We start from the raw sequence: 17990 nt of genomic DNA, 5'->3' as shown, positions 1-17990 counted from the left end.
TGTTCCTGCCAAACCAGTAGGAAAGGGGGCATGTGGGTTTGGCCTGGAGGAAGCAGGATGGAGGGAGAGCCCCATGTGGGGAGGGGGGCCCTCCAGGGTGGGGGGGAGGAAGACCCATGCAGCTGCCCGCTCCCCTCAAGCCGTCTCCTCTGCTGCTTCTGCTCTGCTTGGCCTAGGGAGACATAGGGTCTTGCATTTAAGGGGAGATTCCTTACAGACACCAACTGTGCTGGCTAATGTCATTTGTTCACTCAGTAACTCTTTAGTTCATTGGCTAAACTTTTACTGTGTGCCTCCCAGGTACCAGGTCTGGGCTGGGCTTTTGGAAAAGAAATGTGGACCAGCCCCAGTCCCTGCCATCCAGGTGCTGCCAGGGCCTGGGGCAGACCAGTCTCCCTGGCGTGGGCTGCCGTGTACCACAGGAAAGGTGGGCATATCAGAAAGCCCTCCTGGAGAAAGCTACCCCAAGGTGGACCTCTGCCTGGAGAGCGTGTGCACGGCTAAGAGGGAAGGGTGCAGTGTGGCTGAGCACTGGGAGGTGGGCAGGCCTGAGAGTCTGGACTCCTTCCTGAAGACACTGATGGGGTCCTAAACTGGGGTGGGGGGCAAGGATGTGACCTACTCTCAAGACCGGTCGCTCCGGCTGCTGTGGGCGAATGCGTTACTGACTGGATGGAGGCTGGAGGCAGGGGACCGGTTGGGAGGCTGTTGCAGTCTCCCACATGGCGGTGATGGGAACCAACACTAGTGGACCAGCAGGGACAAAAGGGGTCGAGATTATTCAGGATGCAGACTGAATGAGTGGGGTGGGGCCAAAGGAGGGAGTCAAACCATCCAGAGAACCCTGAAGTAGCAAGATCACTAATTTTGGTACTGATTAATATTCCTCATGTAAAAATTGTGAAATCGGTTTACTCATCTTGTAACAAATCAAACGATAGGAGGTTGATGGAAGAAAAGTGAGAAGTTCCACATCTCCCTCTGCAAGTCTCCTCTGCTGAGGAGAGCAGGGTTTGGAGTGTGCTTTCCACGTGGTTCTCAGCCCCGGTGCAACGTACAGACACATTTGCACAATTACAGGGCCCTTCTTTTTCATTTCATTACAGTCATGACACAACACTACACATATTTTTTTCTGCAAAACATTTTCACTTGGTATTGTATCAATAGCATTCCTTTCAAATCAATACAGATTAATACATATAGATCTAACTCATTTTCAATAATTGCACGATATAGTTGCATAATATTCCATCAGATGGATGGACCTTAAGTTAGTAAACCACTCCTTTAGTGGTGACCCCCTTGGCCCCTGACTCAAAATGAGGGCCCTGATCTCCATTTCCCATGAGTTATGTGGTCCTTCTTCTGTTTATGGGTTTTGGGGCCATTATGAAGTGAGAACCCATGACAGCCACATGTGCTCTGCCATGCATAGGGCAGCTTGTCAATGATGGGATGAAGTTGGGGAGGTGTGGGGAGGCCTCCATCTGCTCTGCCCAAGGCTCAGAGAGCTCCTGCCTCCATGTTGTGACTTACTAATCCTTTGCATGGCTCCACTCTCCCTGTTTCCCACCCCTTCTGCCAGGGCCTTCCTCTTTCCAAGTGACCAGCGGATAGACCTGGAGCTGTGGGCAGAACAAGCCGAGTTTGACCACACAGAATTGCACCAAATGCGCGTGCAGGACAATTGCATTTTCTCCATCAACCCCAAGACTGCAAGCCTGAGTCCCGGGCAGGAGCAGATGGTGGAGTTCAAGTACAGGTGCTCCCCCCAACCCCCACCCCCTACCCCCACACTCTGTTCCTGAAGGGCCCGGCTTTCCACTGTGTGACTCCAGGGGATCCTGGGAGTAGCCCGTCTTCCTACCTGCAGGGAAGACTGCAGGCCTGGTTTAATTTGCCCCTCCCCAGCCCCAGCCCAGAGTTTCAGGAGCTAGCCCGCTCAAAGCCACAGGCATGCCCCACCCATCTCTTCTCCCACTTGTACACCAGGGCTCAAGAACTCACTCCTGGACTTGTCCCCTCCCCTCCAGCCACCTGTTCATCGGCACTGATCGCCTCCCAGTGCTCTTCAAGGTGTCCCATGGCCGGGAGATCCTGGTGAGGCCCCAGCACCCTGATCCTGTCCTGGGGTCCCAGCTGGAGGAGGGGGCTCGCTGATCAACCAAGAGAGAAGCAGGGGTCTAGACTTCTGCTGGGAGCTTCACTTCCTCCCACGGAAGGAGTCTACTCATGGGCTTTTTTGTTTCCAGCTAAATTTCATAGGTGTGACAGTGGAGCTGGAGCAGAAGTATGTACACTTCACCTCCACCAGCCATCAGTTCATCCCTGTCCCCATCGGCGACAAGCTGCCCCCACGGCAGGTCAGTGCTCCATGCCATCCTGGTCACCAAGGGGCCTAAGTGTTGATCTCTGCATAGCTCTGCGTCAGCCCTTGACAGCGTGACAAAGACCCTGCCCTCCAGGAGCCCTCACTCTGCAAGGTGGGGCTGGCAGGTTGGGGCCCCTGGGAAGGGCTCCAGGAGACAGGCACTAGTTGCCTTTGCCTGGTACTAAGCCTTTTTGCTAAGCCTAGTTCCTGTGCAAGAGTGGGGTTTCCTTCCTCCAGCACAGGGTTCCTCAAACTTCTTTTGCCCTGAACCACACCAGTATAGTTTAAATTATAACCCAGTACGTACATGCACATACTCCCAAAACAAAAGTATTCCAGAGCAATACTTAAGCTACTACATGCAAAGTACTCTGATATTCTCTGTCTCTGTCTCTGTCTCTATCTCTCTATCTCTATCTCTATCTCTATCTCTATCTCTATCTCTATCTCTATCTCTATCTCTATCTCTCTAGCTTTAGCTCTAGCTCTAGTTCTCTTTCTTTCCTTCCTGTTCTATTTTTTAAATTCTGGATGTGACCCCCTAAATTGATACCATGACCTGCTCACTGGCAGGTTTCAATCACAGTTTGAAAAACACTGCTCCAAGAAGGATGACAAACTGGAATGTGAATCCTAGGGAAGCTGTAGGGTTTTCTTTATTAATTGGAGAATGTACTACTACCTGCCAAAAGGAGAAAAACTAGTGGGGAGGATAGGTTTTAGAGGGAAGAGTTTGGTTTGGGTCAAGTTTGAGAAGCCTGTGAGACAGCCAAGAGGGGTTGCTAATAGAAGTTAGATACAAAGTCTGAAGCCCAGAGGGATGGTCCAAGCTAGAGAAATAAAATCAGAATACTCAGAAGTGAGTGTTGAGAGAGATGAGAAGAGGGTCCAGGACTAAGTCCTGATGAACTCTTTACTCTCTTTGGCCTACATTTTCTCATCTACAAAATGAGAAATTGGACCAGAAGATCTCTGGTTTCTTCCAGAATATTCCCGACTTTAGGCCTTAGTCTTGGGGACCTCAGACCTTTCTTCTACCCCCTTCCCTGCCTTTGAGCAGGGCTGCCTCGAATGGCAGGCATGGAAAGTGGCAGCCTCGCAGGTAGTTAGAATGAGGGTCTAAAAAATGATGAAAGGTCTGGAAGGTGGGTAGGTGGGCATTTCCCTAAATCCCTACATTAGGGAAACTGGCACTCAAGTCTCCTTATAACTTGACAAAGATAAGGTGAGAGCAAATAAAATAAACTGCTCCTTTGCAAATAGGATTACAGATTGTCTGAAAATGCCACAGGCTGAAAGTACAGTTTCAAGAAAGATTTATGTACTTCTTGGTGATTGAGGCATAAGGGAAACCAGAGGTATTTAGGGGAGCTCTGGGGGCTCTCAGGGCAACATCATGGAGATCAACCTGTCTTCCCACAATGGACACATAATCCCAGGCCTCTGAATTGCCTTGCTGAGTTGGTGTGGAGATTTTCCTGTTCCTGCAGATTTATGAGCTGTATAATGGTGGCTCAGTGCCCGTGACATATGAGATCCAGACCAACATCCTGTCTCAGATTCAAGAAAAAAATTTTGATCATCCCATTTTCTGCTGCCTCAACCCCCAAGGGGAGATCCAGCCAGGCACAACTGCTCGGATCTTGTGGATCTTCTCACCCATTGAGGCCAAGACCTACACGGTGAGCAGTGACCTGGGATAGTATGGGGTGTTGAGTGGGACTTGGCTTCCTCGGCAAGCCTTGCTCTGACCACCCCTGACTCCCCCATCCTGCTAACTTCTTAGGTGGACGTGCCCATACACATCCTGGGATGGAACTCGGCCCTCATCCGCTTCCAGGGAGTGGGCTATGACCCCCACATCATGGGGGACACGGCCCCATTCCACAACATCTCCTCGTGGAGTAACAGCTCAGTACACTCTAGGCTGATGGTTCCTGGACAGGTGAGGGAATCAGAGCTGGGAAAGAGTGAAGCCTTGGAAGGAGGAAGGCTGAGGACTTCCTCACATAGCCAAAATAGAGGGATGGGGAGACTGGGAAGGAAATGAGATGGTGTTGAGAAGGAAGGGTTGCAGAGATGAGGCTTGGAACCAGCCCTCCTCCAGATTTAGGAGGCAGTACCCACTCCATGAAAGGCTTACCCTGCCACCTAGTGCCCACAGGTGTTGCTGCTCAGGCCACACCACCTGCTGCATGGCCCTCTGCTCAGCCCTCTAGTGTTGTGATGGGAGTATTGGCCAGGGTAGGAAAAAGTGTTCCTATTCTAGATCATTCAGGCATTATCTTTATAGAGAGGAGTCCCTCTCCTGGACCTATATGGATTTTGTTGAAAGACATCTGGGGTCAATAACACCACCCTTAGTTCACACACTCCTCATTGTTGGGTGGTCTGACCCATTCATCCATCTACCCATCCAAATACCTATCCACCCATCCATCCACCTACCCATCCCTGCATTCATCCACTGACCTATCAAGCCATATAACTATGTACCCATTCATCCATCCATCCATCCATCCATCCATCCATCCATCCATCCATCCACCTGCTTCTCCATCCATCCATGCACCCTCCATCCAGTCACTATCCATTATGCACCCACCTGTCCAGCCATCCACTCAGACCCTAGTTGGACTCCTATTCTGGAAGGAGCACCATGTAGGCCCTGGAGACTCAAAAAGAGTCAGACAAAGCTCATGCCTTGGAGGCACTCAAGGTCTGGGCAGAGGAAATGTGCCCCTTCTGTGTGGTCTCAGCTTTTCCAGACACCCCTACAGCTTCCGCTTTGGCCTGAAGAAGATGTCAACAGCTGGTCACCCAATGTTTTTTAACCATCCTTCAGAGACTCACATTATCCTGGCTTCAGTTCCTTCTCTTCTAACTCCTCTAAGGGTTCTGTCAGCTCTTCCAGGCCTGTTTTCATGGGTAACAGCAAAGGTCTGAGTTTATTTATCCAGTACCTGTGAGAGGCCATTGGCAAATTACTTATGCTCTCTGAACCTCGACAGCATACCTGTAAAATGGGGACAATAATGCTACCTATATCATAGGGCCATTGTGAGAATCAAATACATGGAAAGCCTTGCACCGTAAGGCGTTTCACATGGTACCTGGCCTGTCAAATGCACTCTGTAACTGGTAGTGGTCACTGCAGTTATTTCCTCACCTCCCAAAGTTGCCATTGTGTTGTCTCTACCAACAGACTGTCTTCCTGTCCCAGTCTCACATCTCCCTGGGAAACATCCCTGTGCAGAGCAAGTGCAGTCGCCTGCTATTCCTCAATAACATCTCCAAGAAGGAGACAATTGTCTTTGCCTGGCAGCGGAAACTTCTAGACCTCGGGGAGGTGAGAGTCCTCCTTGCCTATGGAATCAGTACCTCCAGCAGGCTTCAGACCCATCCCACCCCATTCCACTCCACTCTACTTCACCCCACCTCACCCCATCCCATCCCATCCATCCCTGTGAAGCTCCAGAGACCCCTGTTTTAGTTTCTTAGTTGCTAAAACAAAAACCATACAATAGGTTGGCTTAACAACAGGAATTTATTGGCTCACAGCTTCAGAGGGTAGAAGACTTGCTTCCTCCTGGGGTCAGTGTCTTCTAGCTCGCTGGCAAACTTTGGGATTCCTCAGCTTTTCTGTCACAGGGCAATGTACATGGCAACATCTTCTCCTTTCTCTTCTGGGTTCTGTTGACTTCCAGCCTCTGGCTGCCACTTGGCTTCTCTTTCTGAGTCCATCCTTTGCTTATAAGGGCTTCAGCCATATTGGATTGAGGCTCACCCTCCTTTGGTTTGGGCACACCTTAACTAGTGACATCTCCAATGGTCCTATTTACAAATGGGTTCATACCAGGGATTGGGACCTGAACATACCTTTTATGGGGGGACATTCAATCCCCAACAATCTGCTCTCTGGACCACAAAAGACATGTTCTTCTCACATGTAAAACACGTTCGTTCTATGACATACCAAAAGCCTTAAGTCATTTCAGTAACAACGCCAAGTACAAAATCTCATCAAAATAAGTTATGGGTGTGGTCTGTCCTGGGGCAAAATTCCTCTGCTGTTGGACCTGTGAAACATAGAAAACAAGTTATCTGCTTCAAATATACAATGATGGGACAGGCATAGGATAGATATTCCTATTCCAGAAGGGAGAAATTGGAAGGAAAACAGGTGTTATGGGTCCCAAACAAGTCTGAAACCCAGCAAGGCATACTCCATTAGATTTCAAGGTCTAAGAATCATCTGTGGAATGATGTTTTGTCCTCCAGGCCTGATGGCGCAAAAGCCCCACCCCTTCCAAGTGCTTGAGCAGTGGCCATGCTCTCCCCAGACACTGGGGTAAAGACCTCACCCTCTCTGAGCATTGGGGTGGCAGCACTCTCTCTGAAAAACTGGGCATAAGGCCTGCCCCTTCCAAATGCTGGGGTAGATGGCCTCCAAGGGTAAGGGTGTACCCTTCCTTTTTATGCACTGGGTGTGCCCACTCTCTTGGCCCAAGGAGATCTTTTCGGTCCAGACCTTTGCTTCCATGGTTCAGCCCTTGAAGTCATTCTTCCTTCAGTTCTTTCCTTCTCTGTGCCTTTCAATCCCGGCTGGCAGTGGTTCTGCTCATATGAATTTTGCAAACAACCTTGCCAGCTTTGCATGTAGATCAAACAGGGCCATACCATCAGACAATAGAACTTTTCACAAATCCTTCCTGGATAACTGCATTTCCAATCCTGACTTCTGCTGAAATGGCTGATGGGATCTGTGTTCAGCCACACCCGTATTGGCAAAGTGTTGTTCAGTTAAATCCTCACGTGGAGCCCTGTCCTCTAGGACAAAAGCTCAGGGAGATCCCTGACAGAGCCACTTCTGGCCCTAGGCTCAGAGCACAGTAACTGGAGGGCTGACAGTTTTCAAAATTACCAATTTCTGGTTTCGTTGTGCTTATGAGTTCATTTCTCAGCTTATCCCTTTCCTCTCGCATTTCACGAAAAGCTACAAGAAGCCAGGCCATACCTTCTAGGCTGTATCTTCCACACTTAGCTTGGAAATCTCAGCTCAATATCCAAGATCATCGCTTACAAGTTCTGCCTTCCAACCAAAATCAGAACAATTTCACTGAGTTCCCTGCCACTTTAAAACAGGGATCACCTTTTCCTCCAGTTTCCAATAGCACAGTCCCCATTTCCTTTTAAGACCTCATTGGAAGTACCTTCTACCAATATTCTCTTCAAAACAGTTTAGGCTTTTTCTATCAAGTGCCTCACCAGCCTCTATCCATTATCCAATTCCAAAGCTGTTTCCACATTTTCAGGTCTTTGTCATAGCAGCACCCCACTTTCTGGTACCAGAAACTAGCCCCTTCCCCAAATCAACAGGTGTCTGTGAGTCCCATGATAGGGGAGGTGGCTCCTGAAGAGGCAGTTCCATTTGTGGTGACGCTGAAGGCCTCGGTGGATGCCAGCTTTTACAGTGTGGACCTGCTGTGCAAGGTAGGGACCAGCTCCAGCCAGAAGGGAGGACAGAGACACAGCCCCATGTCCTGGGGTGGAGCAGGGGGTGGGGGGAGTGGGCTCTCAGATCCTCAGATCCCCAGAAAGAGGCAGGGATCGGCCGCTGGAAGCGGGGTGGGTGGGTGGGGGGAAGCACAGGCCCAGGGCAAGGCCTTGCTGCTGCAGGCCCCCCAAACCGTGGCCTCTCTCCTGGTCCTGGGCCCCAGGTGTACCGGCAGGAACTCCTGAAGCAGTACCATAGGGAACTGCAGGCGTGGAAGGAGGAGAAGGCCCGGCAGGAGGTGGAGTTCACCATCACCGACAGGAAAGTGCAGGTGAGGAGGGCGGGCTGAGTGGGCCTCGGGCATCACAGATCTTCCTAACTGCCTCACCACAGGGGACAGGGTTATGGTCCGAGGTGGTCCAGTGTGCAAAACTGGCCAACCCACCATACAAAGGTGATCTCCCATTCATTAGAGCGGAGCTTCCCCTCAGCTCTCCTGAGACCCTCTGGGGACAGAAGGCTGGCTGGCCATTCCTTCCTTCATGCAACCAGCATTTCATACGTGCTGACTCTCTGCTGGCCCCAGGGACATGGGGGGTGGATTTGGACAGAGCTCATCCTTCTGACAGGAGCTGTTGTGGCATTGCAGTTTTGGGTGCAGGCTCTGATAAGAGAGCTGCTGGATTTGATTCCCAGCTTTCACAACTTGTAGCTCTGGGACATTGGCCAAGTGATTTAATCTCTCAGCTCCCTTAAATGTAAAATGGGGTAATATGGCAGCCAGGATTGGCTTCAGGATAATCCAGAGGTGGACAGACAAATGAGATCAGCCCTGAGTTGCTAATGATTGAAGCCGGGCGGGGTGGGGTGGGTAATGGTTCTTTGTAGTGTTCTCTCCATTTTGTACATGTTTGACTATTAAAAAGATTAAAAATAAAAGTTTAAAAAATAGTTTTAATGCAAGTAAAATGTTATCTGCCTTGTGCGGTTGCTGAAGCTTAAACGAGTGAACATCTGGAAGCAGTGTAGAATAGTGGCTGGCATCTAGCGAGAGTTCACTAAACATGGATTGTTAACATTTGTGGGTTCAGGCCGACAATAAACAGGAGACAAAACATCCATCTTGGTTCCTCTCTGAGTTTCTTTAACCCTGATCACCCCTAGATCCACCACAATGAACCCCCAGGAGTCAGTGCTCCCCTCTGAAGTTCCAGGCCCAACTGGGAAAGCAGATTATTATCGTGGGGGCGTGGGAGGAGGGATTTCTGAATTCAGTCATAATAAGGGAGGCCCTTTCCTTATGTCACCAAACCACAAAGCCCCAGGGCACAAGGACTGAGCTCCCTGGGGCAGCCTGCAAGTGAGTGTTGGCATCTCCTCTTTCCCTCAGTTCAGTGACCAGATTCTCCTTGTCTTCAGGCAAAATGTCGAGGGCTGCCTTCCAGCCCAGCACGCCCCTAGGGAAGGTTCTGGAGGAGGGTATGACGGGGAGTTGGGAAAAACCAAGAGGGCAGCAGAGTCTGGCATTGGCTTCAAGCCCTCCAGGGCCAGTAGGAAGGGTAGGAAGTGGGGAGTCTCTTGAGGGTCTCTCACCATCCTAAGCGGGGGTCTCTCTGCTTCCACAGAGGAGGAAATGCTATACAGCCTGTGAACCCAGAAAGAAGTACAAGGTGAGGCATAACTCCAGGCACAGCTCCTTGGGCTAACTTGGGAGGGTCCTTGCTCACTCCCAGAGATACCTCCAGCCCCTGGCCCAGCCTCCTAAAAGGGAGGGATGAGAGTGCCAATAGGTGGGGCCACATACCTATGTGATGCGAGTGCGGTCCCCAAGCCCCTATAATCCATGCCTCCCCCTTCCCGAAGACGCTGCCCCCCATCAAGAGCCAGAAGTCTCTCAACCAGCCCGCCAGCTGGAACCTGCAGATCCCACCGGAGCAGTCAGCCTGGCCATGCCCAGAGCTGCCCACACCAGGCATGCTCCGCCTGGGCCTCACTGCTCGCGCCCATGCCACCGACTACTTCCTGGCCAACTTCTCGGAGTTTCCCTGCCACTTCTTGCACCTGTGAGTTCACGGAGAGGAGGCAGGGCTCTCCTTCCCCTACCCTCTGCCCCTTCCCTGTGCCGGAACAGGGGCCGCCCACCTAACCCTTGGGAGAAGTTGGAGCAAGCACGGTGGTGGTTCAGGATGCCCCCCTTCCTGTTTAGGCCATTCTGAGAAGGGGGAAAAAGCAACCAGAGCCCACCTGGGGAACCCAACTAGCTCCCGAACCCCCACCCTGCCTTCTGCCCTCATTCCCTCCCTTTCCAACTTGGAGCCTCTCTAGGCCCTATGCTGCCTCTGAGGGTTGAGCTTGGTAATGGAAAGTAGTAGCACTACATTTGGGTTAAGGCTGGAGGCTGCCCCAAACTCATCCATGTCCTCATGCCTGGGCAGCCACCACCATTGCTCATGCCCCCTGGCATTGTGGCCTGCCCAGGTCACTCAGAATGTCACGGCCTGCCACAGGGAGCTGCCAAAGAGGAAGCCCCGGAAGAAGGAGTCAGGGACTTCTCAAGAAGAATCCCGCAAGGGGACCCCTGTCTCCAAGGAGGAGAAGCAGCTCCTGGTTGACTGTCTCACCACCATCATCAGGTAATGGCCCCTCTCCTGGACCCTCACTCCAGTGCTCCTATCTCTCCAGTTCATCCCCATCCACTCCACAGTTCTGGAAGTCCCAACCCTGCCCTTCCTGAGAAATATATAGAGAGAGAAGCTTCTTCTCAAAATCCTTCCACTGGTGGACCCAGACCAGCTATCTGGGGGGATTCTCAGGACAGAGAATCAGCCCCATCCATGGATGGTAGATGAGGTTTGGAACCAGTTCTCTGTCTTCCCAGGGCTCCTGCCCGTCATCATCTGGGTCCTTCACCACCATATTATGTTCACCTCCAAGAATTCATGGGGCCCAAAGATGCCTTCCTCTGAAGAGGGTGTGGGAGGGACCACAGAACAAAGGCTCCCCTCCTCCACTTAACACCTGCTTGTGGACACAGTAGGCAAGAGCCACCCCTTGGATGCCATGAAGCTGGAGTCCCAGAGGGGGCTGTGAGACCCCTCAGCAAGGACCTTCTCTTTCTCCCTGCCACCCAGGGGCCTGCTGGAGGACAAGAACTTCCATGATGCTGTGGACAAAAGCCTGGTGGAGCAGGTGCCATACTTCTGCCAATTCTGGAATGAGCAGTCAGCCAGAACCATGGCCCGCAGGAAGAACCTGCACCTGATGCCAGTCCTGTCTCTGCCTCCTGATAGCTGGGAGGACAAGAAAGGCAAAGAGGAGGAGGAGGACAAGTCAAGGTTGGGGAAGAAGGAATGGAGGGAGGAGGAGGAGAAGGATGAAGAGGAAGAGGAGGAGCTGGAGGAGGAGGAGGAAGAGGAGGAGGAGGAAGAGGAGGAGGAGGAAGAGGAGGAGGAGGTGGACAAGGAGGAGATAGACAAGGAGGAATCCAGGGAGAAAGAGATGGGGGAAAAGGAAGAGAAGTTGTCCTGGCAAGGGTTGGAGCCCACACTACAGCCAGAATCCCAGGAGTCCCTGCAACAGCAGTTTGAGCAGAAGCTGAAGGCCATAATGAAGGAGGAGAAAGAACAGGATGAGAAAGAGGCCATCAGCCGGTGAGCAGCAGGGTCTCAGGGGAGGGTTGGGAGAAGGTCCTTGCAGAAGGGTCCCAGGAGGCAAAGGCATGCTGGGTCGGCTGCTACCTGTCACAACTCAGCGTTCAGTGACAGCCATTGGGAGCTTAAGGCTTCGGTGGCAGTATTCACAGAACTGGAAGATGGCAAACTTGAGCCTTCAGCAATTTTCCTTTGGAGAGTGGGTTGTTAAGCATTTAGCACACCACTGTCAGGAAGGTGGTTACGAAATGGGTTTCTAGAGCAGGGAGGCAAGTCTGGCCTTTTCTTGCACCATCTTTGCACTGGGGCCCCTCTATGGACGCATTCTTTCCTTGCTGGGTTACCCTATGTCTCACCCAGTTCCTTCTGCACCATCACATCATTGGCTACCTTTCCCCAAACCCAACCCTGGGATGTGGAGGATGATTACCTGGGTTCGAATCCCACCTCTTCTCATTGCACTGTGAGGTTTGACCACTTGGTTTCTCTTAGCCACACTTTTGGCGCCTGTAAAATTGGAAAAAGGATGCCCCATAGTGTTGGGAAGCCGGGAATAAATGAAAATCTCTGTAAAGCACGTGGCACTTTCGCACCAAGGAGGTGAGCAGAGAACTCCAGTGCGGACTCTGGCGGCTCTGACAGTGGCGCTTCCCCAACCCTACCCCACCCCCGCCCTCCCCTTTCCCGGTCCCGCCCGCAGGCTTCCGGCCTTCGCCAACCTGCGGGAGGCGCTGCTGGAGAACATGATCCAGAACATCTTGGTGGAAGCAAGCCGCGGGGAGGTGGTGCTCACCTCGCGGCCGCGCGTCATCGCCCTGCCGCCGTTCAGCGCGCCCAGGTGGGGGCGCCCGGGCCAGCAGCGGAGCGGACGGCACCGGAAGGGCGCGGGGGGCTGCGGGGTCAGACAGGCTCGGCCCCAAGCCTCCCCCCTTTCCCAACCTGGCGGCTTTCTGTCTTCCAGGAATTCGACCCCGGACCGGCCGCTGCAGACCCCCTCTGTACTGCAGCCAGTGGAGGTGCCCCTCCTGGTCGTACCGCCCACTACCAAGTCTTCGCGGACGCCAGTGCCCAGCCCCCCGGACATGCCGCCCTAGGCCACGACCGGCTTCCTCTCCACTCGCCAGTAAAGCATCTAGTCTTTTTCTTTTTCCACGTCTACCTTGATTTTATTTCCTCTCCTCAGAGAGAACTCGCGCGCGCGCTCTGAGAGGGGTGGGTGGCAGGAGCTGCCGGAGTGGACAGCAGCGACCCCGCGGGGACCCGGGGATTGGGAGAATGCGCCTGGCCACTCCACACCGCAGCCTGGCGAGAGTTCTCGCCGCTTACTGCCGGGCTTTGGAGTCGGTCTGGCCGGTGGAGGGCGCCCCAGGAGGGGCCTGGCTGGCCTTTGCCGCAGCGTGGCGGGGTAGGCACGACTGAGCGCCAGGCACTGTCAGAGCGGCAGGTGGCCGCGTCACGGAGCGACCACACCTCCTCTTTCCCCTCCTTACCAGTTCTGAGGCCTGGTACCCCCAGTGCCAGCCCTTTCTCAGCCTCTGCTGGGCTCCCGGGACTCAGTGCTAAGAGGCTGGGAAGGGAGAAAAAACCGAGGCACGCCGCGGAAAAGGAACCAGGCGTGGGTCGCGGGTCGAGGTCACCGCTAGACAGCGGGCTACAGACCCTACTAAGCTATGCCTATCGTGAATATGAATCCCCAGCAGGGAATGTCCCGCCTTCCTTAGGATACTCGCTTCCTCGCTCCCCCCACCCACCCCCGCTGGGCAGCCTCTGTCCTCTGCTCCTCCTTCCGAGAGGCAGGTGGGCGGAAAAGTGACATCTGGTGTTGTTCCAGAGGCGCCCAAGTCCCAGGCACCGCCCCCTCCCCCTCCACAGGGGGCCTCCAAGGAGCTATGGTCCCAGAGTCCGGGAGGGGGCGGGGAGAGGGGCATGCGGACGGGGGTGCGCTCCGCCTCCTCTGAGTCAATATTTGCTCCGAGCAAACGAGCGCCTGGACAGGTGTGAGCATGTGTGTGTGTATGTGTGTGTCCAGGGGCGGGGGCTGAACAGGCAGTATAAGAGCCCGCTGGGTCCGGACTCGGGCACAAGCTCCGGGGCGTGGGTTGGGGGACTGAGCCAAGCAGGGCCGGACCGGGCGGAGAGGGCAGAGAAGGCGGGTGGAGGGCGGCCAGAAAAGGAGGGGCGGGCCAAACATGCACCTGTGGTGGCCGCCGCGGCCGCCGACGTGTCAGCTGCAGATGCGCGCAGGTGAGGGCGGCGGCTGGCGGAGAGCGGTGCGGCATCGAGCTCCGGGAAGACGAGGACCAGACGATCGTCGAGGGCCGCGGCCAGGCCCTGGGCCCTCCGCTCCCGCCCCGCGACGAGCCCCTCGCACAAACCGGACCTGAGCGTTTTGTTCGTTCGGCTCGCGTGAGGCAGGGGCGGCCTCTCAGCACCTGCCCTGGGGCCCGGCCCGATCGCCACGCAGGCACCAGCCGCCGCCGCCGCCATCCGGGTCGGAGAGGTCCGTGCGCCGCTCCCAGGAAAGATCCAGCTCCCATCCGGCCCTGCCCGCTCTGTTCTGCCCTGCCGGCAGCTCCCGGGCCGCCTAGCCTTATTCCGGGTAATCCCTGCGGAGCAGGCTCCACAGGGTAGCAAAAGGGGCCGTGGCCCGGAACAGGAGGCTTCCGGAGGTGAAAACCCGGATTCTGGTCTGGCTCTGTCCCAGCGACTTCTGTGGCCTTGGGCAAGTCATTTCCCAAACTCTCCCTGGTTTTTCCATTTGCACAATGAGAGGGCCTCCCTAGCCCCTATATCCTGGTTTCTGGACTCCTAGCCATTCCTTTGAACCTACTGGCCCTCCAGAAGATGGAGGCCCCCAAAGGGTCCTAGCAGAAACTGTGAAGTGTTGAAAGTCTGGGTGGGGGAGCTGAGGACCAAGATGGAGACTCAAACCAGCCCCTACAGTTCCAGGAGACTTTGGTGCTGACACCCTGATATTTCCCTCCCTGCCACCTCCCTTGTCCCTCTCTCAGTCATCCCATGTCTGAGATGGACAGTCAGGCTGAAAAGGACAAACAAGGGGAGGCTGCCCTTGCCTGACAGTGTTCCCAGGTGCAGCAGTTCTTGGCTTCCCCCAAATTTTATGATCCCATATCCTCTTGGGTCAGTCAGCTGGGGTGCGGGTGGCTCTCAGTGGCCCTCAGTTCATGTGGGAGTCCCCGATCACTAGCCACAATCCAAACCTGGGACAGCCCCACTGCCCCCCTCTCCCAGTTAGCCACAGTGCTAAAGTCTGACATGGGGTGGGGAGGTGATTTCCCTACACCCCTGTCCCCATTTGGAAAGCCCAAAACCAAGGCCTAAGGTCAGTCTGAGCCAGTCCCAGCAAGAGGGGCCAGTTGTAGGTGGGGGCAGAAGAAAGCCTCCTCTGACAGCAATGAGGGGTTTCAGTGTCCCTTGAGGGTGAGGAAGCATTGTAAGGAGGCGCTGTAGCGACTCCAGAGGCAGCCCCCAGGGGGTCCAGAGTCACAGGTCCCTTCCGGCTCCAAAATGGATGTTCCTGGAGATGCTGGCTTGTTCCCTCCACCACTGCCCACTCCACCACCACTCCTCACCCAACTACCCGCAGGACCCACAGGATCTGTTGCGTCTTTGGCACAGAGAAAGGGATGGGGGAGGGGTCAAGATGACTGTGACAGATCCCAGGCAGGTCTGGGGCAAGGGTGGACTGCAGCTGAGCTCTGGGTGGAGCAGCTCCGGGGAGTGGGAGGTGGCTGGGAAGGATCCATGGGTTCCCAGCTAGGGTGTGTGCAGCCCCCTATCCTGGCCTCCCTAACCAGGCTTCTGTTCTGAGCCCCTGCTCCTTGCCTGACACTGGATGCTTTGCCTGCCAGGGGCCTGGCATGGGGCTGGCACGTCTTTCCTGTCTTTGAGGGCTGCTGCTCTCCTCTCCCCAGTCAGAAAAGGGGACCAGAGTTCCCCCGTGGCTGGGATTCCAGACTCCTGAGCCTGTACAACAAAGAGGTCTCCCCCTGGAAAGATACTCCCCCCCCCCCCCCCCCCCATCCCATCCCATCCGCATCCCATCCCCATCCCATCCCCACAGACATACCAAACAGTCCCTGAGGGGAGAAAAGTGAAGCCACCCAAATGGGCTATGACCTGCCCTGGTGACAGAAAGCCACCATCCCCTCCCCCCAGGGCCTAATTTCCCCAGGCCTTCCCCCACCTCCACCCCCACCCCAGGCCCATATTTCCTGGCCATGAATGGGTCTCTGCCCTCTCCTCCAGGTTCCTCCTCCCTTGCCGGGCTGGGGCGGAGTCTCCAGGCGCCTGGCAGGCCTGCAGGTGCAGGGCTGGGGGGGGGTGGGTGGGCTCAGCAGCTGGTGTGCGAGGCGAGGCGGTCCCCTCCCCCCCTGCTCAAAGCCAGAGTCTGCTTCCTGTCGTCCCTGTCATGGGTGGGGGAGGGAACAGGTAGAGGAAGACACAGAAAAAGGGACTGGGCAATTGGAGTGCGGGTAGTGGTGGAACTGGGAAGAGAAATGGAGAGGGGAGGAATGAGAAAGAGACCAGAGAGCATAGGTAGAAGGACAGATGGACAGACAGAGGATGCAGCCAGAGACAGGGGAGAACAAAGGGGCCCAAAGAGTTGCAGACTCCCAGACAGTAAGCTGGGAGGTAGACAGAGATAGAAATCAGAGACAGAAGCAGAGACAACAGAGAAGACAGAGACAAGGGACAGAGACAGTATGAGCTAATGAGAGATGTACACTCCAGAGAGGTGGAGGGATTTGAAGACTTGGGGTTAGAGGTTGGGGCAACCAGAGGTGGAAGGTTCAGAGCATGGGGAGGAGCAAGTAAGAATAGCCTCCACCCCTCCCCACACTGGGTTGGGTAATTACCCCCAACAAGGAGAATGAAATGGCTTTTGGGTGAGCTGCAAACGGGGACAGCCAAGGCTGGAGGTGGGGAGTGATGCCCCTATCTGGGAAGGCCCATCTCCCCCCATTAAAGGGCCGAAGGAGCAGAGGGGCGTGCCTCAGGCTTGGGACTGGGGGCTGTGAGCAGTGAGGGGCATGGGTCTGACCCTGTTCTCCTCCTTCCAGCGGCAGCCCCTGTCCTGCCTCCACCACCCACCCACCCTACTGATTCTGGCCCAGCCTTGGGACTTCTGGGCTGGGAGGCTGCTCAGGATCTGGGGAGGGTGGGGGGACATGGGAGTGGAGGCACTGGGGTGGGGGAGCTCATACCCAGGTGCTAATCCCCACCCAGCAAGGCAGTCCTGGAGCCTCACTGACCTTCTTGGAGATTAATCCCCATGGCGACCGCAGCAACTCGCCCCCTCAGTCTGGCTGGGCCAGGTGGGTGGGTGAGTGAGGGGGACAGAGGCTGGGCTGGGGTGGGAGGGAGGCTTCCTGAGGCATCACAGGAGTCAGGGCTGGGAGGCCCTCCCGGATCAGCAGCCAGGTTAGTTGACAGGGAAAAAACCGAGGCCCCAAGAAGGAGAGTGACAGGCCCAAGGCTACATATGGGGATCAGGAAGCACCGGACCAGAAGCCAGGTCTCCAGCTCCACTCCCAACAGTCCTTCCCAGGAGAGCAGACACCTGAACAGGAACAAAGGAAAGTGGGATCCCCTCCTCTGACACCCCCTGGCAACCCTCAAAAACTGAGATCAGGGGCTGAGTGGCTCCAAGGGGGTGAGGTAGAAGGGGGCCCTGTTCTGAGTGGTGCTAGGCTGGCTTCCACAGGGCCAGGTTGGGAAGGGGGATGCAGATGCCAGGGCCATGCTTGCTGCCCCAACTACTCTCCCCAACCCCACGCAGTGCCAGTCAGAAGGCAGAGGAACCATGCAACAAAGCTAGTTATAATGGCAAACACAGCAACAGCTAACATTTATTGCGGTTCTGGGCTTTACATGCATTTAAACCTTCACAATTGCTCTTTATGAGTATTATTATTCTCATTTTACAGAGGGGAAATTTGAGAAGCAGAGTACAAGTTTTTCCAATTTATAAGCAGTGGAACTTGGATTTGAATCCAGGCAGCCTAACTTCAGAGTTATGCTCTTAACCTCTCCATGTATATGTGATCGTGGGTGGATGGGTCTCTAGAAGACCGTGGAATGGGTATGTGTACCTGTGAGCGTGCACGAGCACATAAGTGTGCATGAATGCACCCAACACAGCACTTGGCACATAGTGCATCTTTTTAAATCTTTGAGGAATAACTGAAGGAACGAATGTCTGCCCATAAGTGAATGTGACGTTGGGGCGTCTACTGGACCCTAGAACGAGACTGTTCACCTGGGGTGTGTAAGGGATCACGTCCATGTGCCTGCATCTGCATGGGTGACTTCCCCATCTGCCTGTGAATGTGTATGTGTGTGCTTCCTCCATGCCACCCTGTGTGAGGCCCTTGGCTTTGTGTCTGAGCGGGTGGGTGATGGTGCAAGCTGCCTCCCATCTCCCTGGATGGTGGCCAGTTCTCCA

The 17990-nt window shown here is 54.6% G+C and overlaps 1 protein-coding gene across 7 annotated transcripts in view; it reads left to right on the top strand.

Moving 5' to 3' along the window:
• The window catches only part of CFAP65 (cilia and flagella associated protein 65), a 38877-nt gene extending 26208 nt beyond the window's left edge, over positions 1–12669 (top strand). For all 7 annotated transcript variants that reach the window (XM_037850215.1, XM_037850211.1, XM_037850214.1 and 4 more), the window contains 14 exons: positions 1589–1765; positions 2037–2103; positions 2256–2366; positions 3865–4056; positions 4161–4319; positions 5580–5723; positions 7754–7867; positions 8095–8202; positions 9497–9541; positions 9735–9934; positions 10379–10504; positions 11003–11521; positions 12222–12359; positions 12483–12669. In XM_037850215.1, the coding sequence (XP_037706143.1) occupies positions 1589–1765; positions 2037–2103; positions 2256–2366; positions 3865–4056; positions 4161–4319; positions 5580–5723; positions 7754–7867; positions 8095–8202; positions 9497–9541; positions 9735–9934; positions 10379–10504; positions 11003–11521; positions 12222–12359; positions 12483–12615 (2233 nt within the window). In that variant the 3' untranslated portion in view covers positions 12616–12669. The remainder of the gene's footprint in view (positions 1–1588; positions 1766–2036; positions 2104–2255; positions 2367–3864; positions 4057–4160; positions 4320–5579; positions 5724–7753; positions 7868–8094; positions 8203–9496; positions 9542–9734; positions 9935–10378; positions 10505–11002; positions 11522–12221; positions 12360–12482) is intronic.
• The last annotated feature ends 5321 nt before the right edge of the window (positions 12670–17990 follow it).

Source organism: Choloepus didactylus, chromosome 9 (genome assembly GCF_015220235.1).
Source record: "Choloepus didactylus isolate mChoDid1 chromosome 9, mChoDid1.pri, whole genome shotgun sequence".
NCBI classification, from domain to species: Eukaryota; Metazoa; Chordata; class Mammalia; order Pilosa; family Megalonychidae; genus Choloepus; species Choloepus didactylus.
The sequence above is the reverse complement of the archived record's forward strand: the minus strand, read 5'-3'. Positions and strand labels throughout refer to the sequence as shown.